At 38.3% G+C, this 26,382-nt stretch overlaps 1 protein-coding gene across 2 annotated transcripts in view; it reads left to right on the top strand.

Annotated features, from left to right (window-relative positions):
• Nucleotides 1–25,352, top strand: part of LOC124555540 (probable H/ACA ribonucleoprotein complex subunit 1) — a 71,182-nt gene extending 45,830 nt beyond the window's left edge. For both annotated transcript variants that reach the window (XM_047129496.1, XM_047129495.1), the window contains exons 4-5: nucleotides 12,013–12,228; nucleotides 24,799–25,352. In XM_047129496.1, the coding sequence (XP_046985452.1) occupies nucleotides 12,013–12,228; nucleotides 24,799–25,125 (543 nt within the window). In that variant the 3' untranslated portion in view covers nucleotides 25,126–25,352. The remainder of the gene's footprint in view (nucleotides 1–12,012; nucleotides 12,229–24,798) is intronic.
• Nucleotides 25,353–26,382: the final 1,030 nt, after the last annotated feature.

Below are 26,382 nucleotides of genomic sequence, written 5' to 3'. Positions count from 1 at the left end.
CATCGCCATCAATGGTTTAGTGATCTTCATTAGACCTCTAGTTGTCCCTGTGCTGTATGTCAATGACTTTTGCATTTGCTACAGCTCCCATTCAGTAGGCTTGGTTGAACCCCATCTCCGAGGCACCATTTAATGGGCTTCTGTGTGGACGGTTACCTGTGGTTTCCAGTTCTCTCGTGGAAAATATGTGGTCCGTTCATTTCTGTCGTTGCACCACACTCCATCCTGACCTAGAACTTGGCCTGAGTAACCATCACTTGGAAGCTGTTACACACTCATTTTTTGGGCCTTTTTATAAAAAGCTGATTTGGCTGCCCCATATTCATCAACTAAAGGCTAGTAGAATGTGGAAGCTTAACATTGTCTGCTTCCTTGTCCACACCTCTTGGGGTGGAGTGTTGCCAACTCGTATCCATGGAAAGATGCTAAATGAAAGATAAAAAGAAGCCAAAAAGTAACTAATTAGCAGCTCAAAATAGTTAAATTAAAAGCTCGACATTATATACACACTCACTCACCTATAAGTTTTCAAAATATGTTTTTTCTTCATCCTCCTCCATATTAATTTCCACTGAGGAAGTAGAAGTAGCTGCTATTCAGTAATTAGTGTGCATGCGGGTCATTTGAAGTGCATTTCTGGGAGCTTATACAATTAGCAGCAATCTAGATATAATTTTTCCATGGCTATGACTGAAGTACTGTATAACTACTGTTAAAGGTTTAACCATTGTGATGTCAGTTGATTAACCTGTTGTTATACTAAATGTTTGATCACTAATATCTTTAACTAGGTCATGGAGGAAGTAAGTGCTAGCACTTCTTTTCCTTAATTGTTTTAGCACACATGGAACAATGTAAGTGAATACCAGAATGTTTACTTTCTGTGAAAGCACTTTTGTAGAGTTCAGATGAATGGTACACGATAGTAGGGCACAGTGTTTAGCTTTCGTTTCATGTATTCCTAATGAAGTGAATGCAGAAATGAAAACTATTACTGTCTGACATTTACTAAAAAAGGAATACACAAATTTTTTATGTTTATTTCTTTTAGTGTGAGCTTTACAGTCACTAACTTTGGAATTAATTTCACATTTGCAATATTTGCAAGATGCTCATGTTTTGTTATCAGCAACTGGCTGAAGCCAACCCATAAAACTGCATGAACTTTCAGCAACTGAAAGCATCAAGGCAACTATATATCCAGTGATCTGATCATGACAAACAAGAACAGTCTTACTGAATTACCAAGAAAAGAATTCTAGTTTAGATACACTACACTGTTAGAGCAAGACACGGTGATCAGTTGCATGTGTAGAGCAAGGGACTTTCCCTAGAGTTTTGATCTTGACACGTGACATTATAGCAGCTTGGACACTGAGGCTCGAAGGTGACTAATCTGTAGGTATGATGAAATAACAAGTGATTATGTGGTATCCTATAAATGTTTTCTTTCTTTCTAACAACTCTATAAACTGTAATTAAATATTTGAGTCTATCATCGCAGTGTACCTATTATTCATTATACTGTAAAGAAACTATAAAAGCTAAACTCTAAATTATCATAGTAAAAAATGTAGGTAAAAGCTAAAACCAAAATTTTGTAGCATTCAATCTTTTAAAAATGTTTGATTTAGCTACAGAGCCTGTCCATCATTGTCGACATTGTTTGGCCTTAGGCACCTTCCAGACTAGGCTTGTAGACGGTTTTGTTGCCGAAGTGGGTATCTTCCCTCTTCAAATTCCAATGGTACCAATTCTTGGTCTCCTATATAATCACCCTGATCATCCAGTGTATCCCATTCTTTTTGGATACTAGGGCTATCAACTTCCTAATTTCCATCCTTGGGTGTGATTACCAGCTGGAATGTCCCCCACAGCCCGCTGCCATGATCTCTGGCTCTCCTCTCTGGAAGGTGCTCCCCATGTTTTCTCACGCACCTCCCCTTCGGTGGAGCCCAAGCCACAAATTTGGACCAATCTGTTCCAAGGTCCTAAAGTCTCAGTTGCCCCTCAGCATCTTTCGGCATCTGTTACGTTCAGTTCTTCAGTAGTTCTGGATGCTACCCTCTTCTACCCTGACAGCTCTAAAACTTTGGATAAGACTGGATATGCTTTTATATCTCCTGGTGATCCGGCACACCATTTGTTGGCAGGAATATGTAGGATTTTTGCAGCAGAGCTGATAACCATTAACAGGACCTTCCATGTTATTAAATGGGCTTCCCTTGACCGCAGTTTAATATGTAGTGACTAAATGAGAAGTCTTCAGACCATTGACCCATGATACTCTTTTGTCACCGTGTGGTGTGTGCTATTCATGACCTTTCCACTGAACTTAGTCATACTGACTGCACAGTTGTCTCTCTGAGTCCCAAGTAATGTAGGTAACCCAGGGAATGAACTGGCTCACTCTTTGGCTAGAGGAGCAGTTACTTGACCCCCATTCACCTTGCCGGCCCCAGGTGCAGGTTTGTGAGTGCAAATAAGGCCTCTCCCCACCTGGAGATGGAATGAAATCTGGTTGGCTACTGCCCCCTCTAATGAACTTTGCATTATCAGGGAGACTACCGCCGCATGCCACTCTTCATTCCATTCCTCCCAGAAGGAATCCACCATTTTCTGTAGCCTCTGAATTGGTCATACCAGGCTAACCCATAGCTTTGTTTTCATAATGAGCCACCCTTACATTGTTCATGTGGAACCTTACGGACAGTAGTTCATATCATGGAGGAATGGCCCCTTCTCCTAGCCCTCCGCGTTAAGCATGGCCTTTTGAATTCTCTGCCTCCGATACTGGTAGACGATTCACAGACAGTTGAAATGGGTCTCAGTTTTCTCGGTGATTGGGGTGTCTCCTGTGGAATGCTGTGTCTAGGGGACCTTTGACCCTACCTCTTTGACCAACTCACTCTTTCACCCCTCTCTTACTGTGTTTTAATTTCTTTTAGATGTGGTTTGTCTCCTTTTCTGCCACGCCCTATTTTGTATTTTAGAGGCAGCACTCTGGTGAATAGTGGGTGCTCTTTAATGCCTTGACTACACCAGGACAGGAGGGGGACGGCTATGGGTTGAACGACTCTCCCGCATGTGGAACCCCAGGGTGCCCATCTGCTGCCGCACCTACTGGTATTTGTCTCCTCTTGTTTTTGTTATTGGTGGTCCAGCTGATGTTGATTATATTTTTAGCCATCTCGCTTTTACTGTTCTGGTTCTACCAACTAGAAGATATTGTTTCTCTGTAACTATCTTTGCCCTTTATTGGGCTGTCAGATGTTGGATGCGCTCTGAGGCTTTTCTCATCATATGATGAGCCCTGGGAGACCCCTCATCTGCTCAGACCTACTTATCAGCCCAATACATACACTTCTTCATAAATTCTTTCTCAACTCTGGCATCAGCATTGGCTTCAATGCCTCGATCTTACTACTCCTCTGTACCTTCATCAGTACATGTACTTTGCAGGCATCTCTAATTTTGGATGAACTACTCCTGGATCAAAGGACATTTGAACTTGCTTTTTAGCCCCTTAACCCTCAACCAACCAACCAACCAACAAATCATCAACTACATTCCATCACCTTTGTTTTAATTTTGTTGATATTCTTCTTACCTTTTTAAGATGCTATCAAATCCGTTCAACTGATTTTCCAATTTCTTTGTCATCTCTGACACAGTTGCAAATTCGTTGGCAAACCTTAGCATTTTTATTTCTTCTCCTTCTTTCTGAACTTCTTGTTGGTTTGCCTCACTGCTCACTCAGCATACAGGTTGAATAACAGCAGGGAGAGGCTATAACCCTGTCTCAATCCTTCCTCAACTACTGCTTCCCTTTCATGTCTGTTGACACTTCTGACTGCAGTCTATTTCTGTACAAGTTGTAGATAACATTTAGCTCTCCCATTTTCTCACTGCTACATTCAGAACTTGGAAGAGTGTTTTCCAGTAAACACTGCCAAGACCTTTATTTACATCTACAAATAGTATAAACATATGTTTGCTTTCTTCACCCTGTCTTTTAATTTATGTCGTAGGTTCAGTATTGCCTACATTTCTTCAGAAACCAAAGGATCTTTCCCAATATTCATGTTGTTATATCATCTTGGATTTCTTTGGTTAAATTCAGTATCTCGTGTTATCCAAGGATATCTACTGGGCCTTGTCTTATTGCCTATTTGATCCTCTGCTGCCTTCTCTGTTTCATCTCTTGAATTTGTCCATTTGTTTCCTGTTGTATCTGTTGCCCATGTTTCAGTCAAATGTTGCCTGTTTGCCTAATGCTCCCTTTGAAACTCAACAACCTATGCTTCTGACAATTTATCTAGGTTCTTAATTTGTTACCTTTCTGCAATTTCTTCAGTTTTAATGTACAATTGATAACTAATGAATTATGATCTGAATCTACATCTGCCCCATGATTGTTTAGCAGTATAGCAACCTGCTAAAATATGATAGAGATGAGTGGCGAACGTGATTTACTTAAGTTGTTGAGGTGTAGGGCATCTTCGGAACTGATTTTTGTTCCCTGTGTGAAACTGGGTCACATATGAATGTTGATCATAGTGTGTTGTACCCTAAAAATTGAAATGATACTTTTTTAAACTAATAATCAGTTAATTATACAGTATGTATGTACATAAATACATACATACATAGTGCATGACTTGTGAAATTTTAAAAACTTACAAAGAAATATTCAACAAATGAGGATCACTCAAGAAGATCCACCACAAAAGTTTTTGCCAGTTATTTAGTAATTAACTTTTGAGAACATTTTCTGTATGATTCCTCAAATAGCAAATGGTTTTTTTTCTTTTTTTATGTGTATATGTTGAGTTTTAAACCTTTTATTGCAGAAATAGTTTATGATGAGAAAGCAATGAATTGTCAAATAAAAGCTAGTAAGAGCCATCTGACAATGGATTTTTTAAAAATGTGTAATTGGTGATGGCTAAATGTAAATAAACTGTTTATGCCCTGGTTGGTTCCTATGTTTAAGCTATAATACCTATAATTCTACTACACCCACATTTCTCAAGATGTCTGTTTTCGGCCAGATATTGACTGTCTCCCCATATTCTCACCCGTATATTGATGTTAAAGTTGACCTGATATTCATGGTCATGGGAGATATGATGTGGTGGGTGTTGGGCATATTGAAGATACCCTCACATGTGGATACGGCTTCATCGGAGCATCTAAAAATGTTTATGAAGTTGTCATTGGCATCCTGCTGTTCTTCGAGATATTTACAAAACTGCAACTGCAGTGGTCTTCAGGACATTGGTTTAGAATTAACAAACAATAATGGGGCTACAGCTAGCCCGGGGATAACGTCTGTTCAGTTTTAGTTGCAGAGAACCTCTGTCAGAAGTGAATTTGAGACAATGAACACTTTTTTTTCTGCAGTATATTGGCCAGATTACGTAGGTGCATATTCAGAAGCAGTAACTCCAGTCCTTTTATCAGATCTATCACAGTCCAAACGCCTGTTGACCTATTCAATATTTGTGTATACCATACAACTGATTAGACTGTTTCATGAGAAACACAAGGTGAAAGTACAGCACAAGAAGTACTTTGCTCAGAACTAATCCCCATGTGCAAATACTACTTTTGCCCAAGTGGGCTGTTCTCCCTAACATGCATCAATGCCCTTCTATACTGAATTTAGTGATATTCCTACATACAGAGTTACATATATAAATTTTGACTTTTTAAATTGAAATTTGTGTAACAACCCACTCCTTGATAAATATGATGAGATAAAATTTTTCAGAACACTTTCAGAAAAAGATTCCAGTTACACTGTTTCCATAGCAGAAAAAGACTTTTTTTTCAGATTTCCAGATGTTTAACTTCAACAACAACTGTAATGAGGGTATGACAGAAATTGGGTTTGAATGTAGTAAATGAAGCATCATGAAACAGTAACTTAAATAGTGTGATTCACGGGATTAGAGGAAAGTACCTAGGATAATTCAATAGCTGAGGATAAGAAAATCTGGGATGACAGTGAGCAGTGCGTGTTGTAGCTACCCTCATATAACTGTATACTTTACCTACATCAACAATTGTAAGCCTGTAATGAATTCCCATAATCTGGTGAAATGTATTTTTTAAAAGTGCCAGACAAACTCCATCTAACAATATCTTCATGTGGCTGAAGGACAGAGTTAAAGATATTATTGTGTTGATATAAATATTAGTTATTTTACATTATGCCTTTCATACATTGGATTCCACAGACTAACATTGCACATTAGGTAGTAAACATTCATACGTACAAGGAAGTGCTGGAAAGTAATGCGTCAGAATTTTTTGTCTGCAAAGTCTTAAAGCTATTTAAATAAAACAAGTGTTGTTAACATTCTTCATCTTTGTTTTTCATGTCTACACATTTATTTCTCAAAATAGTCACCCTGACTAAAAACACATTTCTCCCGACAAGAGATCAGTTTGCCAGTATCATCACAGTAGAATGTTTGCTTTTGATGTTGGAGCCACAGCTTCACCTCTGCTTGCACGCTTCACCATTACCAAAGTAAAATTCTCGAAGGAAATCCGGTGGGGCCAAGTTGAGACTGTATAGAGGATGATTGATGTTAGTGAACTCAAGGCACTGGGTTGTTGCCGATGTCGCAGCACTCGTGTGGGGTCTGCCATTGTCATGCTAAAGGAGAGGCTGCTCCATGTATGGACAAACTCTTAAAATAAGAACCCCAATTACAGCACGCTGTTTCTCACGTACAGGCATAATTGTGTTATGCACTACAATGTTACACGCTTCAATTCGGAGCCCTCTAGCACAAGCAGCCTGCAAAATATGTAGACATGAAGAGTAAAGATGTAGAATGGTAGTAACATTAGTTTTATTTAAAAAGCCGTAAGGGTTTTCACATAAAAAATTCAGAGGTGTTACTTTTCGGCACGCCCTAATACTTAGTTGTTAGAACATTGGTTAAGCCAAGGGGCATGCCTGGAACAGTTTTTCGAGTTTAGACCCACTATTGTTGGGTTTCTAAGCAAAAAAGGAAAGCAAGAACAAAAATTAGAACATCCAGAGTGGATTGCAGATCTCTCACTTTCAGTGGGCTGGCTGCACTATTTTGTGTGCAGTAGGAAGTGATCAATTTGTAATGTAGTTCGCATTTTAAAGATTAATTGTTTTACATTAGAACTATCCAAGAGTTCTACATTGTTTTCCTTGAGAAGAGTTTCCACATCTCCCTAATGAGGTTGACAAACATGATACAATGTTTCAATCAGCATGTGTGTGCGAGAGGCTTTTTTGGATTGTGGAACTAATTCGGCCATGAATACATGACAATGCAAGTGACAAAAACCTGCGAAATTGTCTATGTCTTCGTGTATGCCAACAGTTTGTACCAGATATAAATAATATTATGTCTTCAGTGCTCCAAAAATAATTAAATAATACAGAAAACTGTTTTGTTTATGATTTTTGTTGTTATGAAGTACAAAACTGAGCTGCCTACAAGACATTTAGTGTTCCTTACATTATTGCATTGCCATCTAAAAGTGTTGCATTCAGTTTACTCCTCTGCCCCCCTCAGAGAACATGGCTGTGATAGTGGGAGAAGTGTGCAGTCAGGTGACAGAACTCCACAAGTTAGTGAGAGCATTGCACATGTGACTGTCCCTGATGTAACCTAGCATCCAGCACCATTTTCAGTCATTTCAATGCTTTGCTGTTGATGCTCTCATTGTGTGGCACCTGTTCTTGTAGCAATTCCAGAAACAATAATATTTTCACTTGTACTGTCAAACATTTTTGGCAGAATCAATATTTTTTACGAGATTGTTGCTGTGTTCTTACAATATTTGCAAAAAATTCATGTTACTCATTTGCAAGATAGCAAGCAAATGAGCTCCATAGCAGTAGCTAGCATTGTCTCCACTAGCCATTGGGCCGACACTACCTGCTCCGAAAACTTATTGCTCAGATGCAGCTGCCAAGGGCTGCTCGAAGGTCAAAATGAAACTAATTGAATATGAAGTTCTGTATGCTTTAACTGCAATCCCTTCTCGGAAATTTATTTGCAATCCCAAATCTTCCTTCGCCCTTTCTGGTCACACCTCTAACGAAAATGTTAATAAATAAAATACATAGTGCAGTATTTTGATTTATTTGCAGTGCAGGCAATGTAAAAACTTAAAATGGGGGAAAAGTTTGTGTGTAAGGACTCAACCCCATGACCCATGGATTACTGTTCTGTACTGTCTCCGCTGCACCAACCACTGCCTGAAAACTACACCAACATAAACAGCTTGTGCTTCGCACGACATGTGCCAAAAATGACACATTTTCTAAATGCTTGGCCATCTGGAGCTGACACTTCTGTCACTTTTGTTTCTGACAAAGCCTTGCATATGCCATAAATATGGATGAAATGAGTGGTGATTAGTAACAGTGATCTCCTTGAAAGTAATATTTAGTTATGTAGTATGCATATGATTTAAAGGGTAGATTTTGACTGCCTTTTTAAATAAATGCATTTTAGTTGTCTTTCTCATCTCATTGGGAAAACATGCAATTTTAATCTCTGGTAGAAAAGCTTTTTTTCCACAAATGATAGCTGTATGGACTCATTTGGTGCAGTGATACTATCCATATTCTTAAATATTGCCTTACAGTCGGCCATGACTTTTACTTATTGATTTTATGACCCTCTTTTGTAGGTTGAAAACAGTGTCCACATTTTGTGCATTCAGTCTCCAGAAAAGGATCTCATAGCTAAGAATTGTGTGTTCAGAGGAATAATACAAGGTGATTATAATTAAACTTTGAAACTGCTGTAGAAATAACACCACTGATGGGGTCAAATTGCAACGGAATATTATCGGAGAAGGGGGAAAAGTATGGCAGCAGAAAAATAAATAGTTACAAAATGTAGCAATAGATTGTGCTGTAAGCATCATAATTTAATAGTGGTGGACTACAAATGACAAATGAATCATACAACAATGCCTACGGTGTACGTTTGACATTAAACATGCTGTACTACTCAGTGTGCATGGGTGTACAGATGTGATACTGTTAGTTATGTAAGCCCAGCCACCACGGTAAGGTCATATCACATCAGATGGGGAAGATTGGTTTTTAATTATCCTGAGGCCAAACACCGCATAAAAAGCTTCATTCAGAATCGAATCGGATTAATAATTTCATTGTGACTGGTGCAAAACATGTTCAGTATGCTGTCCAGCATTTTCTGCAACAAGCTGAAATCGAGAAACAGCATGTTCCACAACTCTGATTGAAGTGTTTCTGGGGTCACGTTCAGAACATGTTGCTCAATGCGTGCCTTCATTGCAGCTAAGTTTGGTGTTGGAACACTGTACACATCATCTTTCAGATAGCCCCACAGCCAGTCACATGGATTAAGATCAGATGATCGGGACAGCCAGGCTGTAGGGAAATGGCAGCTGATAATTCTAGCATTTCCGAAATGGCACTTCAGCACCTGCTTAACTGGATTTACAGTGTGCAGAGGTGCACCATCTTGCATAAAAATGATCACATCCATGCTGTTGGAGAGGTGGAATGAGCTGGTTGCACAAAAGATACTCATAGCGTTTACCAGTAACAGTACAGGTAATAGGACCGGAAGCACCTGTCTCTTCGAAAACATATGGCCCTATGATAAATGATGCTGTAAACCTGCACCACACAGTGATGTTTTCAGGGTGAAGTGGTACTGGTTGATTTGCGTGTGGGTTTTCCGTTGCCCATATTCGACAATTCTGTGTATTGACATATCCTGTGAGATGGAAGTGGACTTTGTCTGTCCACAAAATCTTCCAGAGCCACGCTTCCATGCGAGCAAGAAATTCTAAAGCAAAGGTCTGTCTTCCTGACAGATCAACAAGAAGCAAGTTGTGCACATGGGTGATTTTGAATAGATGCCAAAGGAGGTTGTTTCGTAGAATTTTATGCACTGTGCTCATGGGTATGCCCAATGTTCGGGCAATTCTCCATGCACTACACTTTTGCACACCACCATTTGTCCCCTCCTTCATTGCTGTGGCCACTGACGTCGAGTCAATTTGTTTCCTCCCTCTACCAGGTTGCACTCCAAAATAACTGTTTTTTTGAATTTCCGAGTCATTTTCTCCAGACCCATGGCAGTCATTGGACCAACGCCTTTTTTCAAACCCTTCAGTGTTCGGAACATCTGCAGAGTGATGTATGCACAGTCATCATTCTTGTAATACAGCTTTACAAGCAGAGCGTGATCGTGCATTGAGAGAGTCATGACAAATATCGCAGACGCGCAAAGGAGGAAAAGCCATGTACCCAGCATGTTTATACCAACTTCAGTGGGTTGTGCACATGACAGGCGTTTTCATTTATATATTCTGACACATACAGCATCATCTATTGATCAAGTTTCACACTGTGTTTTTTTTTTTTTTTTTTTTTTTCTGCAATATATTTCCTCCCTTCTCCGATAATATTCCATTGCAATTTGACGGAATTCTGTCCAGTGGTATTCTTTCTGCAGCGGTTTGAAAGTTTAACTTTAATTATAATCACCCTATCTGTCACCACAAGACGCTGGCTGTTGCACAGTGATAGTAGAATGCTGAGGACTAACATGCTGATAATACTGTTTTTGTCGCTAACTTCATGTGTACATTCCGTATCAGTTGACAACCTTTTTGTGTGTGTTGCACAGTCCATATAGATTTGTCATTTATGTTTAATATGACAGCTGTTATCCCTCATCAACCTGAAATTCATGCCATTTGTTTTCTTTAAATTCAGTGTTAATTACAAGCCGCTCAGTTATAAACATTCTTCAGGGTTTCAATTGATACCTCAACTAGGAGAGCAGTCACCAGTAGTGTTTTCCTCCATATCTTAGATTGTCTGGAAAGCCTTAGATATATATTAAGAACATAATTGGCTCCAATATACTCCCCTGAGGAGTACCTGTATTAATGTTTCTGGTGTGGTAATTGTTTCACTGCCGATCGACGACAAAGGCTGGAATTGTTTCACTGCCCATTGACGACAAAGGCTGGAATTTGCATGGCAGTACTGTAACTGGATGTCCACTGAGTTGTGACAGGTGGCATGTTCAAATGATCTCATTTTATCTTCTAGCTAGCTGATGGTTGCTGGTGTATATGGCATGAAACATCTGAAAGAAAGCACCCCGCAACAATTATTGGAAGGATCCAGGCCAGAGGAGGAAGTGCTGAGGTCTGGGAAAGGTTTTTTTGTGACATTCCCTGGGTGATATCGTCAGTCTCAAATGAACAATATATCAACACAAGTATGCATCTATCCTTTGGGACCATGTCTGCCCCTTTTTGCTGTTGGTTTTTGCTTGGCACGATGGCATCTACCAGCAAGACAACACAATGTTTTGCACAGCTCACTGTGTGTGTGTGTGTGTGTGTGTGTGTGTGTGTTTTCAAAGAGACCAGGATGCGTGTGTTCTGTACTCCCTAGCCACCAAAATCTCTGGATTTAAACCCAATCAAGAATCTGTGGGTCATCTTGATTGGGATGTTTGCGTCATGGATCCTCAGTTGAGAAACTTCGTGCACCTGACCACGTCAGCATGGCTCCACATCCTTGTCAGTACCTTTCAGAATCTCTCTTCCTGCAAGTCTTGCAGCTGCCCATGCTGGAAAAGGTAGTTATTCAGGCTTTTGACAGGTGGTCACATTAATGTGAGTGGGCAGGGTAGCTAATAGCAGAACCAGACGTGGACCTTGGAAATGTAAACCAAGTTGTACCTGCCTTCTCACTGTCACTTATATCTTCTACAATATCCTTGTAATAGAAACTATGATGTTATAATGATGGAAAGTACAAGAATCCAGCTGTATCCTATAGTCCTCTTGCTTTGTCAGTATGATGTAAATCAAACATTGATAAGTTGTGTGTTAATCTAATATTCATACTATCCTTAAATGAGAATGTCTTCACCCTTGCTATTTTTAAATGTTTTTGACAATATCACAAATCTTTTTCAGGTTATTCCACTTGGGGACTTCGCCCACACTTGCCAAGATGACATAGTTTGCAAATCAGAGATTGAAGATGTACCATATTTTAATGCACCAATATATTTGGAGAACAAGGAGCAAATTGGTAAAATTGATGAAATATTTGGCAGTATTCGTGATTATTATGTATCCATAAAAGTTACAGAAGGGATTAATGCTCACTCTTTCAAGAAAGGTCATAAGGTAAGGAGAGCAGATTTCTTGGTTTTGTTTGCACTATTCTCTCTCTCTCTCTCTCTCTCTCTTATTCCTTATAATGATGTTGCTTTGGCATATTACCATAATCAAAGATGTTACTTACTAATCAAAAAATAATTAAGTTCGTTTTCTTAATAGTTCAAATTCTATCGTGATTTTATAAAGTTTTATATTTAATGTAAAACTGCATGACAATTTTTTCATGACACTTTGAAAAATATGTGGCATTAAAAGGATAAAGAGTGGCTTTGAGTTATGGTGGGAGAAATAAGCTTGGTGTCACTAATGTCGTGAACTGATAAGGAAGTGCAAAGTAGTTATTATGCAACCCTTCACCAAAGCTTTTTGAGTGTTGAGGCACACATAGCAGAATTGTTAACTGAGCAGAAACCACTCCCTAAATGGCAAAAATACGTTAACGTTATGTCTTACTGCCTCTAATAGGCAGTATGTTCCTCAGTCAAAAACATTAAAAAAATGTAGCAATTACCATTTAACATCCGATGTTTTTTTGGAGTGAATATTGTAAACAACTTGCAAATTTTTACCAATAGTTGTGGGTGCTCCTGTGCAAAATAATTCTGTCACCTACACAGTTGTTTGCTGAACAAGGAGCCACTGGTGTCAGCTCTCATGTTTCCCAAAAATCCCTGATGATGTTTGACCATTAACTGAAACAAAACTTGATAGTGGCATGTTCAGTTTTCGTACGGGGATGGAGCCCACGAACAGTAAACATTTATGCCTCCCTAGAAGTGAACTCAAACTGAAGAAAATTTCACCCTGACAACTTCTTGTTCACAGTATCCATTTTGATTAAGAAAGAATGCTGCTACTAAAACCTGTAAAAGTAATGACATGAAATTATGTGGCATACTAGTGTACATTTACAGTGTGTGTGTGTGTGTGTGTGAGGTTGAGTACCTTTGTATGCTACCTTGTTTGTTGATTATCATTTGATAATGAGGCAGTAAGTTGTAATTGCATGCATTTTTTACTGTCTTATGGTTTTTTTTGTAAATGATTAGAATGATTCTAATTTGGCTTTTTATCTTCCATTTGTTTTTACCATAAAACTAGGGTTGTTTCCTATCCTACTGCCGTTCTTGAAAATAGAACAAACTTTTTCTACATACAAGATACGCAGGAAATGAGATGAAATATCAGTTTTTGCGTACACCTGTTTTCTGGGGAGGGTTTTACAAAATTGAAAAAAAGTAGAAACCTGTTTTAAGTGCATTCCATGATCTGGCTTCCATGAGAAAAGGGTTCATCACCAGCAAACTCATTTGCCAATTTTCTAGGCACTGAATGAAATAGCCATGATTCCTGTTTTTCCCAAACTGCCTATGTGGCATTTAGATTATGAGTACATGGCGATAGATGTTTAGTGTGCTGTCAAGACATGACTGAAGGAGCTTAAAGTAAAGTTCTTTTATAAAGGTAATCAATCCTGAATGTTCTGATGGGGTGATGTTGTAATAATAATAATAATAATAATAGTTATAAACATTCAGCATACAAATTTACTTCATTTAGGACACCCAATTAATGACAAAGGAAATGAGAAGACATTTTCCATGACTGTTTCAATGAGTTGATTCGTGAGAGCAGATTTTTCTTTCAACAAACATAATTTTGTGTTTATTTTGTTATGCTGTGCTCAGAATATAGTGATTCATCTAAAGCACAATTGTTTAGTGAGTCATCTAAACCACATTTTTTTAAAATGTGCAATCAGTGTTCTATACATTTGGAAACAGTATAGGTTAATCAATTCTGTGGCTTTTGCACTGACATGGAGTGTCAAAAATTCCAATGACCCTGAAGGTAAGATTGTTCTTAAATGAGTGCAGCATCTATTTTTGTCTTTGTGCGTGGTTGGAAAATACTTCTTACGCCTTGTCTGCTACCTGTTTAGCTAGCTGTGGCCCTGTGAGAAACAGGGAGTGTAATAGAAGAAACATCTCAAAATCCAAATGGCCCTTATCAGAAATTGTTGTAGCTTTATGTATCAGCATATTTAAAACCTCCATTTTGTGACCTGGTTGGGGAAAGCTTTACACACTGAGAAATAAGTTAGTGTATGTTGCCTTGAGGTATACAGAATGGGCAGCTGCGCATCTGATGTATGGTTTACTAAAACATCCAAAAATGGCAACTTTCCTTCTGTTTCCAACTCGACAGTGAATTGAGTGCTAATGTGCATGCTGCTAATATGAATGAAATACTGCTGAAGAACTATAATGTGTTACCAGATCATAAATATGTCATCAATATAATGATAAAATGAAGATGAATAAAAGTGTGTCAGAATCAGCCTTTTAAAAGGCAAAACTTTTTTTTTTAAAAAAAAAGGGAGTGCATTGAAACGTAATTTGTTAGATTATTTATCATATGAGCACAAAAAATATTTAAGATTTGAAAAATATTGTAGTACTATTACTATTAGTTTTTATGTTCAGCAAAATATCAACCACAGTCCATTCTGTGGAAGTGCTGCATTTGTGGTTCATGATTTAAGCACTTTGTGATAAGGATTTTTATTAAAATAGCAGTAAATAGAAGAAACCAAATCTTTGTTTTCATCTTTTGCTATTGCATACACATACATAAAATGCATACAAAATATACATACATAAAATCATATATCGTATTTGTTCTGTTGTGTAGTTCTGCTGGTGGAAGGGCTCAAAGCATTGTCTGCACAAAACTACATTGCAAATAATGCATGCTAACTTTCTACATGTAGGTTCGCTTCATGTGCTGCAAATGCACACCACTTTGATGTACCGGCTGTAGACGTACACTCAGTCACATTACTGAACTGCATCCCATGGAATCCTGTAGTTCATTTATGAAATTTTGGTCTACTAATTGCTATTTTTGGGCTGGATGTTGGCCCCTTTTTGATTTTGAGCAGAAATTTCTAGTTAGTTCATTGGCTAGAATATTTCTAAATTGTATACATGACAAAGGTGTAGTATTCCCAGCGAGAAAGTTAATGTCTTTATAAAGTGTACATACATTTGCTGTTGCTGCCACAGTGAAGTAATTGGAAATTTTCATCCATCCGCTCCTAGACATGCAAGAGAAAATGGTGAATGCTGCTGGTCAAATTTATCCACCCCTCCCATGTAGCTGCTGTATTCTGCAATTGATGTAGGACAAGAAACACATTCTTTTTTCCCCTTTCTTGTTTTGTCTGCTTACAAACATTGTTTCCTCTGGATTATGCATATTACTACAAAGTATAACACGTTTCTTTCCTGTCTCTCCACTTGGAAAGAGAAATGTCACTTGCCATAGCAAATCTAACTCCCCAAGTTTAAAATTTTTATCTGCTGTTGCTATTTCTTTTGGAAAAAATTTTTTGTGAGTAAAATGGTTCCACATCCCATTCATAGCAGTTTGACAAAAGTGGTAAATTAGCAAAAAACTATCAAAAAACAAACAGTATCCTCCATTGTGAAAAGACGTAGAGAAGGTGAAAGAATAACATTTTTTCCAAGTGGTACACTATCAGCTTTAGTTTTTCTTTAATAAATTTGAGTGTTAACATATAACATATAGAAACACTCCATATTATAAACATTATGAAACCCCATTTTATAGGTTTAAGCGGCATGTATGGCTTCAAAGAACTTCATCCCTTGGAAGCCACCATGCTTTTGTCAGTTGATAAATATCTGCTGGGATTGAAGAATTACCATGAAAACTTTATTCAAATGCAGTAGCAGAAGTCTTACATTGTATAATCTGACATAGATTCATTTCTTTTTGGCGTGTTACTGTTGCCATTTAAATGAACGTGCCTCGGGATTTTCAATAACCTTCTCAGAGTCATCACATAAGCAATTCTAGAAACGTGGAAGTTGGTGTCTGATGACCAGTAAAGACTACTACTAGCTAGGCTATGAAAATCCATTACTGCTAGCATCTCTAATAAAGCTTTCAGCACTGTTTTTAGGTTTAGTGAAGTTCCACCCTATGATGCACACTCATGTGATTCTAAAACCATCATATCAAGAAATTCCTCTGCGAAAAATTGCAAGAAAGTGTCTAGAGGGTAATGCAAATTCACAGGAACTCCTGGACTGAATGCTAGGAAAAATGTTTTGAGTGTTATATTGACATGGATTCATTCCCTGCTTAGAAAACTTCAGACGATACAGCAAAACTACAGCCATATATTAGAAACTTCAGAATCTGATTCTGAACTAGAAATATGTACCAATACTTCATTGTTTGACTGAACTTTGTCAAAACTCAGTTGTGTTTGGTGGTCACTGGTGTGCCTCTGGAAGATCCCAGTAGAGCATCCTCCACATATGAATTTCCTCGTTGCTCAGACTTGGAACTGATGTCATGGAACACATCTTCCAAGAGAAGCTGTTCTATCTCAGAAGGGCTAAGACCTGTTTTTCCCCACGACATTATTACCTAAATAGTAAACAAATATTATTTATACACTGAGGTGACAAAAGTCATGGGATACCTCCTGATATCATGTCGGACCTTCTTTTGCTGGCGTAGTGCAGCAGTTCAGCATAGTGTGCAGAAATACTGAGCCAGACTGTCTCTTTAGCCATCCACAGTTGTGAAAGTGTTGCCAGTGCAGAATTTTGTGCACAAACTTACCTCTAGATTATGTCCCATAACTGTTTTATGGGATTCGTGTCGGGTGACAGAGGTGGTCAAGTCATTCGCTTGAATTGTCCAGAAAGTTCTAACAAATCGTGAACAGTTGTGGCCTGGTAACAATTCCATCATAGTTTGGGAACATGAAGTCATGAATGGTTGCAAATGGTTTCCAAGTAGCCGAACATAACCATTTACAGTCAGTGATAGTTTCAGTTGGACCAGATAACCCAATCCGTTCTGTGTAAACATACTCACACCATTATGGAACCACCACCAGCTTACACAGTGTCTTGTTGACAGCCTGGGTCCTTGGCTTCATGGGGTCTGTACCACACTCAAATCTTACCGTCAGGTTTTACCAACTGAAATTGGAACTCATCTGACCAGACGATCCCATATGGTCAGGGGCCCAGAAGAGGCACTGCAGCTTATGCCTTGCTGTTCTGCAAGGGACTTTGCAGAACTGTCTTAAAACATATATTCATCATATCTCCCACATTGATTTCTGCAGTTATTTCACACAGTGTTACTTGTCTGTTTGCAGTGACAACCCTATGCAAACACTACTGCTCTCGGTCATTGAGTGAAGGCCATTGGCCACTGTGTTGTCCATGGTGAGAAATAATAGCTGAAATTTGGTATTCTCTGCATGCCTTTGACACTGTGGATCTCGGAATATTGAAATCCCTAACAATTTCCGAAATGGAATGCCCCATGCTTCTAGCTTCAACAATCATTCCATGTTCAAAGTCTGCTAATTGTTGTCATGTGGCCATAATCACATCATAAACCTTTTCCGATGACTCACCTGAGTACAAATGACAGCTCCGGCAATGCACTGCCCTTCTATATCCTGTGTACGCGATACTAGCGCCATCTGTGTATGTGCATATTGCTGTCCTATGACTTTGGTCACCTCAGTGCATCACAACGTTGCAATGGTTATACAAGCATGTAAAAATATGATACAGAAGCAAGAATGGCGATTAAAACTATTTACTGAGTTCAATAATAAAATTTTGAAACTATTTGCTAGAAGTGTCAAGTAAATACTGAAGTACCATACCTCATTTCACAGTGATTAACAGTAAAGTCAGTTAAACTGGAGGCAGATTATTGTTAATTATCTATACTTCACTAAAATATAATAAAGTGATTTAATTTTATAAATATAAAGACCTACAAGCAAAATTGGGACACAATCAGTGAACTGAAAACTGAGACTGCTTCGAAGCTACTTTATCAGCCACAAAGTACAAGTGATAGTATCTGTTGGCAAAACATTGTAAGCTCATTAAGGTTGCTTTGTTGGCCACAGGCTGTTCCCGTGCAGGAATTTATAAAAAGTTTTCCAGATGATGCCAGAATGACATGTTAACTGATAATAGACTGATTGTTGCGCATTGTGTGAGGTCATCACAGCAGCAGTTATGTTAATCAGTTGCTGATGATGAAGTCAGTTGAGATTATCATCAAAAGCTGGAGTTCTTACTTTGACACTGCAAGATGAACAAAACCTATTTTATACAAATATGTTGTCATGAATCACTTTTGTTTCCATTTTCTTCTTGGTCCAGATCAGGATGCCTGAATCATTGAAATAAGTCTGTAGACTCTTTGCATGCACAGTTTTTCATACTTTGCAATTAATTTTAGTTTGTAATAATTATATCAGCACAAGTGTACGTGAAATACTGTTGCGTTGCAGTGTTGTCTAATATTCTATTAATTTAAAGGAATTTCATTCCTGTAATGAGATGGCATATTTTTAAAGCATTCCCACAGTGAATAGGAGTTTACCAGGATGAATTCCTTCAGCCAGGTTTTAAAATGTAGTTTTCTCATTAACTAAATTCAATTCTTGTAAGTACTTACTGAAAATGCACATAACAGGCTGCTGCACACTTTCAACAGCTGATTTTAAGGGACCAATGACTGAACTGGAGCCAGCCATGCATTTTGTAGCCTTGAATTTAAACTTGTGTGCTAACCTAACCACAACCTCATGATGTGCAATGTATCCGAAAAACGGTGATCAACATTTTGCGGCAGAACTAAAGTCACGATCACTTTGTTTATGACGTTAAGGGTTAACCTGTATGAGCTAACTCAAGATAGAAATATTTCAGTTGCAGCACTAAAAGCAAACTGTAATTTCTCACTGTTACTGGCTACACAGGCTGCTGTGTTACCAACTGATGAGCAGTCCTGGTTGTCTCTTGGTTGCAGATTATAGGTGACACAACCAGATTCCACACAAAAAATGAATGATAGGAAGAAAGTCAGAACAAATAGAATGGTCAATACGGTGATGAAAATAATATGGCAGAGTATTGCTAATAAAAAAAATTACAATTAATTGAATAAAAATAATAGTGTGTACTGATTAGATTTACAGAAGTAAAAGAAATTCTTTGCATTTAATGAGATTCAAATGTATGACCTTCCACATGTCAGCTTTATCGCTAACCACTGCACTACGCCATTACACTGTGGGAGGTTGTTGCATTTGTGATTATGGTGCCAGTCACAATGATTAATTCCAGCCTTCAAAAATTTGGCTTCATACTATGTGCTGTGAAGCCTGTAAAATGTAGTTTCTCTCTGTGATTATAATTACTGTATATGTGACGGTGGATCATGTCTTATGCAGAAGAATTAAGTAGTGGTTTGTTACTGTTGTGTATGAAACATCAGCATCTGTGTGTGTGGAGGGGATAATCTTGTGTGATGAAATACGAAATAATAGGGCCAGACCCAGGATTTGGAATCCAGACGCGTCAAGAAAGAAAGATGTACAAGAAATTGGAAGTGAACTGACTAATTGTGGCAATTTGGCAACAGCGAATGGTTCGGGCGCGATGTTGAGTGCTCTGATAGGAGGAAACCAGCTACAATGTGTGGAATGTCAGCTATCAGACTATAATAAGCATTTCCTTTATTTTTGTATACCCTGGATAGATGCTATTGTCTCTCATAAACAGATTCATGTTATTCTGCTGTTTCTCAAACAGATTCATGTTGTCAACTGCAGTTATCATAAGCTAGTGTATGTACTGGGATGTCAATGTAAGAATCCAGAGCTTACTAAATAGAGATCCAGGTGAATTTTATGAGTTAATTCTGTGCATGATTCAGTTGTCTCCCAGCTACCCTCAGTGTCACAAATCTGTGTTTACCTTAACTAAGCGTACCCCCATTGCAGGAGAGTGGAATATCATTACAGATTTTATTGCAATTATGCCACTAAACAGTAGCCATAAGCCACGAGTCGTTTCTCTGGAGAACATTGGTTTGCTGTATAATTTGGTTCCTAACCTGAATATGTAACATTTTCACTTGGATTAGTCATTAACTAAACAGCGTCTGGTTATCTACTACAGTTTAAATCAAGACAGGAATGGTCATGTGACAATTTTGAAACCAAAATAAACTTTGCACATGATTAGGAGTACATAATTATACATGATCTCTGACTGTGATAGTTCAGTATTGTATGAATCCTCCACATTGTGAAATAGAGCTTCAACCTTTCTTGGCTTGGGACTGGGATATGTTTCTGAAAAATTTCCTTCCAATCAGTTTGATGAGACTGGGGGTCAATGAGGAACAAGTTCCTGACAAACAATATTCAAAATGTAATTAATGACTGAAGTAAAAGTTACAACTCATTGTGTAGTTGACACACTGGCTGGTTGATAGGCATGCAATCAGGGACCAAAACATTGCTAAGCTTTTGCACAATGTTCTCAAACAGAGTTGACTACACATGTAAGGGCAATAAAAAGTTTTCATTTGAGAGTATTGCTGCAGCATATAAGAACATAGTGCAACTCCAATGCGGGTATATAAGCTCCAACATGTAGGCAAGGGAGTAGTGTGGTGTTCATGTCTTTCCAACTTGCAAGCAGTAAATATGGAATCGTGAACTGTGGGAACGTTACTACCAAAGTGTTAAAGCAGGATGAACGTGCTGTTAGTCTTTTCTTGGCTGCCAAAGGACAAAAACTGATAGACATCCATCGGAGGATGACGAATGTGTATGAGGCACCATGTATGTTTTAAACCACTGTTGTGGGTGGGGTTCGGCTGCTTCATGATTACACACGTCCCCATATTGTAGATGTTGTAATACAGAAGTTACACTACCTGGGTGACAACATGAGCACGCGCCTTATAGTTCTCATTTCTCCCCATGCAATTATCATGTATTCAGTTCTTTAAAAAAGGTGTTGAAAGGTCGACAGTTCCTGTCAGTTGAGGATGTGCAGCAAGCAGTTATGGACTTCTTCACACAGTCGGACACATTGTTTTACCATACGTGTATCTTCAACCTTGTTTTTCGATGCGATGATCGCCTTAATGCTCTCGGTGATTTTGGCTTATTGGCATACTGATTCTGGACTCAGATTTGAATGGAAACTATTTATTGTCCCTTATATAACCTGTCACCACCTCCCCAACCCACTTCTAACATGTGACACATGTGTACAGTTTTAATAATAATAACAATAAAATATATACAATGCTTTAATGTAATAGCAATAAATTGTTTAAATTTCATAAAAATCCAAAATATTTCAATGTATTGTTATTAATTTGCTTGCTGCAATAAACAGTAAATTGCTGTAAGATAGTGTCCAAGAAATTGCAATTCAGAAAAATACAGTCTATGAAAAGGATACATATGAAAATTTGAGATTTACTTGTGTCACACAGTTAATTTAAAAATTACAGTAGCAACTCACTCAGAACTTTGATATCATAATTTATGCAATATACAATCAAAGTGTGTATTCACGGCTATAATTATTTCAGTAAGCACTTCACTTTCACATTTTCTTATGTGGGTACCTCACCACTTGATATTTAAGTCTGTGAGAACAGCTAAATGGTTGATAAGGTTTAAGAGAAACCATAAGAGGCAAATTTTTAGAAATTGTTTTACAATTTATGGTAAAGTGATAAGTATCACATTCATAATAATGACCCACTACTTATAATTCAGTATGTGAACACACAGTGCTGTTGCCGCATTCACTTGTACAGACCACGAGAGTCTATACTCACATGTGCATTTCAGCTATATAGGTGCTTAGTGGAGATGAACCGTGTTTGGGTACTAGTCAATTATTACTGAGAACACTGGGATTCCATCACAAATTGCGCTTCTTGATTTTCACTGAGAAGCTGTTTGAGAGTTAACAAATGCAGAAAGGTAATTGTAGCAGAAATAAGTGTTGTATCATATATGAATACTGTAAACAGTGCTTTGCCTGGAAATCAAAATCTGGCAGCAGCATATGAAGTGTCAGAAAGTTCAGACAATCCAGGCAAAGGACTGAAGAGCAAATGGTTGCAAGGAGTACCTATTTCTTGGAACAATGCGGCCTATGGTAAAACGACTATGTAATAGTTTCTGATTTCCATCTGTTTTTGTTGCAATCTCCAGTCTGAAGACTGGTTTTATTCAACTATCCATGCTATCCTATCCTGCATAAGCATCTGTCTTTATCTCTGCATAACTTTCACAACCTACATCCATTTAACCTGCTTTCTGCAGTGTAATGTTGGGTCTCCATCTACAATTTTTACCTCATAGAGTTCCCTCCATTAACAAATCGACAATTTGTTGGTCACTCAGAATTTCCGAAGTACCTTGCATTTGATGGTAGCACATTTCACTTTCATAAATGCTTTTCTTCATACTGCCAGTCAGCATTTTATATCCTCTCTACTTTGTGACCATTTTCAGTCTTTTGCTGCCAAAATAGCAAAACTCATTTACTGCTTTCAGTGAGTAAATTTTTTGAGGTTTTCAATGTGATTATGACTGCACAAGGGGAATTAACAGACGCCGAATGCAGAATGGTAGTTGGAGCTAGATGCATGGAACACTCCATTTTGGAAATCGCCACATAACCATTAGTACATTGTAGCGAAATTTGACACTAATGGGTTGTGACAGCAGACCCCTGATGCGAATGCCTTTGGTAACAGCGCGATATCGCCTGCAGTGCCTCTCCTAGGTTCATGACCATATCGGTTGGACCTTAGATGACCAGAAAACCATGATGTGATTGGATGCGTCCTGATTTCAATTGGTAAGAGCTGATGGTAGGGTTAGTGTGTGGCACAGATCCCATGAAGCCATAGACCCATTTTGTCAACAAGTCACTGTACAAGCTGGTGGTGATTCCAAAATGGTTCGGGCTGTGTTAATGTGGAATGCACTGAGTCTTCAGGTCCAACTGAATCGATCATTGAGTGGAAATGATTATGTTCAGCTACTTGTAGACCACTTACAGCAAACAACGATGGAATTTTTATGGATGACAGTGTGCCATGTCAGTGGGCCACAATTGTTCATGATTAGTTTCAAGAACATTCTGGATTATTCAAGTGAATGATTTGATCACCCAGGTTACTCCTCATGAATCTCATTGAACATTTATAGGAAATAGTCGAGAGGTCAGTTCATGCAAAAAATCCTGCACAGGCAATAATTTTGCTATTATGGAAGGCTATAGAGGCAGCATGGCTCAATATTTCTCCTGGTGGCTTCAAACAACTTGTTGAGTCCATGCCGAGTTGCTGCACTACACCAGGCAGGAGGTGGTCCGACACGATATTAATAGGTATTCTGGGACTTTCGTCATCTCAGTGTATAACATCTTTTCAAGAAACTTCATTACACTTAGTTGATCTTCCAAGTAATTTGCTGTCTGTGACAGAGCTACAATTTCATTTATAAACAAAAAAGTTTTAATTTTTTCTTCTTAAATGTTAATTTTCTTTCCGAGTTTCTCTTTGATTTTCTGTACTTCTTGCTCATTGTGTAGATTAAATAACATTGGAGATAGACTACAACCCTTTCCAACTCCTGCTTCCCTTGTGTCCCCTTAGATGCTAAAAAGTCCTTCATTTGCTGCATTTTTGTATTTTCTTCTTCTGTCACCTAAATTCGATTACATGTGTGTTATGCAAGGATTTCAACTGGACCTTGTAAGTTTTGCTTATTTGATCCTCTGTGGCATTCACCACATCTCTCAAAGCTACGAAGTTTTTGTACTGAAAACTCTGTATGCATCTGACCAGAAGTCTATTCTTCCTGTCATCACACTTACTGGATCTCACAATATCTAACGTGTATTTCTCTTTTGAAGTTCTCTAACCTACCTACACAACTAAGGAAATAACATTCCATGTTCCATTCAGTAGAATGCGAGCTTTGTTTCTCTTGATGACGTCCAATTGATTAGACCTGCTTGGAGGTGTGAATGGGGGACTATTTTACCTTCAAAATATATTAATCAAGAGGATGTTATCATTAAGCTATACAGTAGAGCTGTAGGTCCTCAATACATTCAGCGGCTCTAGTTTCCCTTTGCTTTCAGCCAATTGCAGCATCAAAAAGCACAGCCATGTCGGCCAATGTTAAAAGGCCAGTTCAGTCAATCATCCAGTCTGTTGCCTCTGAAGGTACTGAAAATGCTACTGCTCCTCTTCAGGAACCACGTATTAGTCTCGCCTCTTGACAGATATCTCTTTGATGCTCTTGTACCTACCATAAGATAGAAATTGCTGAAGCAGTCAGGTCATTCTGCAAGCTTCAAGAGTTTCACAGATTTCTATTTATTAAATAATAAAAATCCTGCATAATATGGAGAATATCTTTCCATTCAAAACTACTCTCCACATTAAGTTAATAATTCCAGTAAATTGCTTTGCAAAATTGTTTATCCTTAATGTAAATATTTTGTCATCTTGTCTCTTGAATCTTTCATTCGGTTTTGTCAAAGTATTGCAGTGGATGCAACTTCCGTTGAAAATAATGGGCATTATTTTTCACTTCTCCAGTGAAAAGTATTGGACTTTGCATAAAATTTTGTTTTCTGTGTTTGTCTACAGTTCTACATTGACCCAGCAAAGCTGCTTCCTTTGCGAAGGTTCCTGCCACAACCTCCAGGTGCTCCTAATCCTAGGGGAGGTAGAGGTGGCAGCAGAGGAGGCCGAGGTGGAAGAGGAAGTGGACGCGGTGGTTTTGGAGGTCGTGGTGGTTTTGGAGGACGTGGTGGAGGTCGTGGAGGTGGAGGTGGTGGTGGTCGTGGTTGGGGTGGAGGTGGTGGACGTGGAGGGGGTGGATGGGGTGGAGGTGGTGGACGTGGAGGGGGTGGTTGGGGTGGAAGTGGTGGTCGTGGCGGTGGTGGTCGTGGGGGAGGTGGTTGGGGTCGGTAAGATTCTGTGTCTTTGACAAAGGAAACCCTTTTACAAATGTGATTAACTGGAGACCATAAAGAATTCTCATATAAAATGGACTTATAAATCATCTTTCCATTGACCATCAAAATGTAGACTTTACTGACCTATATCTTCAAAAAAAGAAAAGGTAATCAGTTGTGGAACTGAAGATATTCTACAATGAAACGCTGCTTATTGTGAAAACTGATAATTAAATATTTTAATTACATGTTAAACAAGTGTGTACTTTTTTTCTGTGGCCATTTTGTGTTACCTTTCATGCAAGGTTCCTTTGTGATAAGAGCAAATACTTATTGCTAGGAAACTTTTATATTCTTTATTTATATCATCTGTGCCTGTATCCCAAAGGTTAATAAGAGAAATAGGTCTCTATAAGATAAAGGATTTCACTGTTGCAAAAATCTAACTTGCACACTGGATTCCACACGTCATCGGAGAAGTATTTCTGCCACAAAAATTCAGTAGATAAATACTGAGAACAAAAACATAGGTGTCCGTCAGACAAAAGGAAACAGATGTTGATAAATTAACATAAACAGTCATGTTGTTACTTAGCAGTGGTTAAGTGTAACTCAGTCCCTGAAGTGAAAATCTAGAAGTGGTGAAAACTAATAAGCAGCTGTTGTATTATTGTAAATTGTTTGGATGAAATTTCAGCGTACTGTGTAGGATACAGCGTAACAATAGACATGCCCTGGATTGTGATGCCTAGTGAAGTGTTGAGAACGTCGAACTAACACCCTTCTCACTCTGTTTTCTAGTATATGTATGAGAATGGCCAGTGATTTTATTTTGTTAACTGATCCAGTTGTGAAATGAATTTACTCATTCTAATCACTTTCACCTCATAACTTGCATTGAAACTTACTGTATGTTAGTATGTGTTCTGCTGTAAGTTTTATGACATATTATGGAGATGTTGAGGCACAGACAGGCACAACAAAAAGACTGCTAAACAAGTAGCTTTTGGCCAAAAGGCCTTCTTCTAAAGTAGGCAAAACAGACACAAATTCATACAAGCACAACTCTCATACATGTGACTACAATCTCTGGCCACCGAGGCTGGACTTGGCAGTGAGAGACAATGGTCGTGTGTGTGAGACTTATTCATATTGTAATTTTCCCCTTGTACTGTAACATTTTTGAGACACCAATATACCTGTTAACTATATGGTGTTGTCAGTGCATATGTTGTTGTTATAACAAATCTACTGTATCTAAAGTCACTATGTC

Source organism: Schistocerca americana, chromosome X, assembly GCF_021461395.2.
Source record: "Schistocerca americana isolate TAMUIC-IGC-003095 chromosome X, iqSchAmer2.1, whole genome shotgun sequence".
NCBI lineage: Eukaryota > Metazoa > Arthropoda > Insecta > Orthoptera > Acrididae > Schistocerca > Schistocerca americana.
The sequence above is the reverse complement of the archived record's forward strand: the minus strand, read 5'-3'. Positions and strand labels throughout refer to the sequence as shown.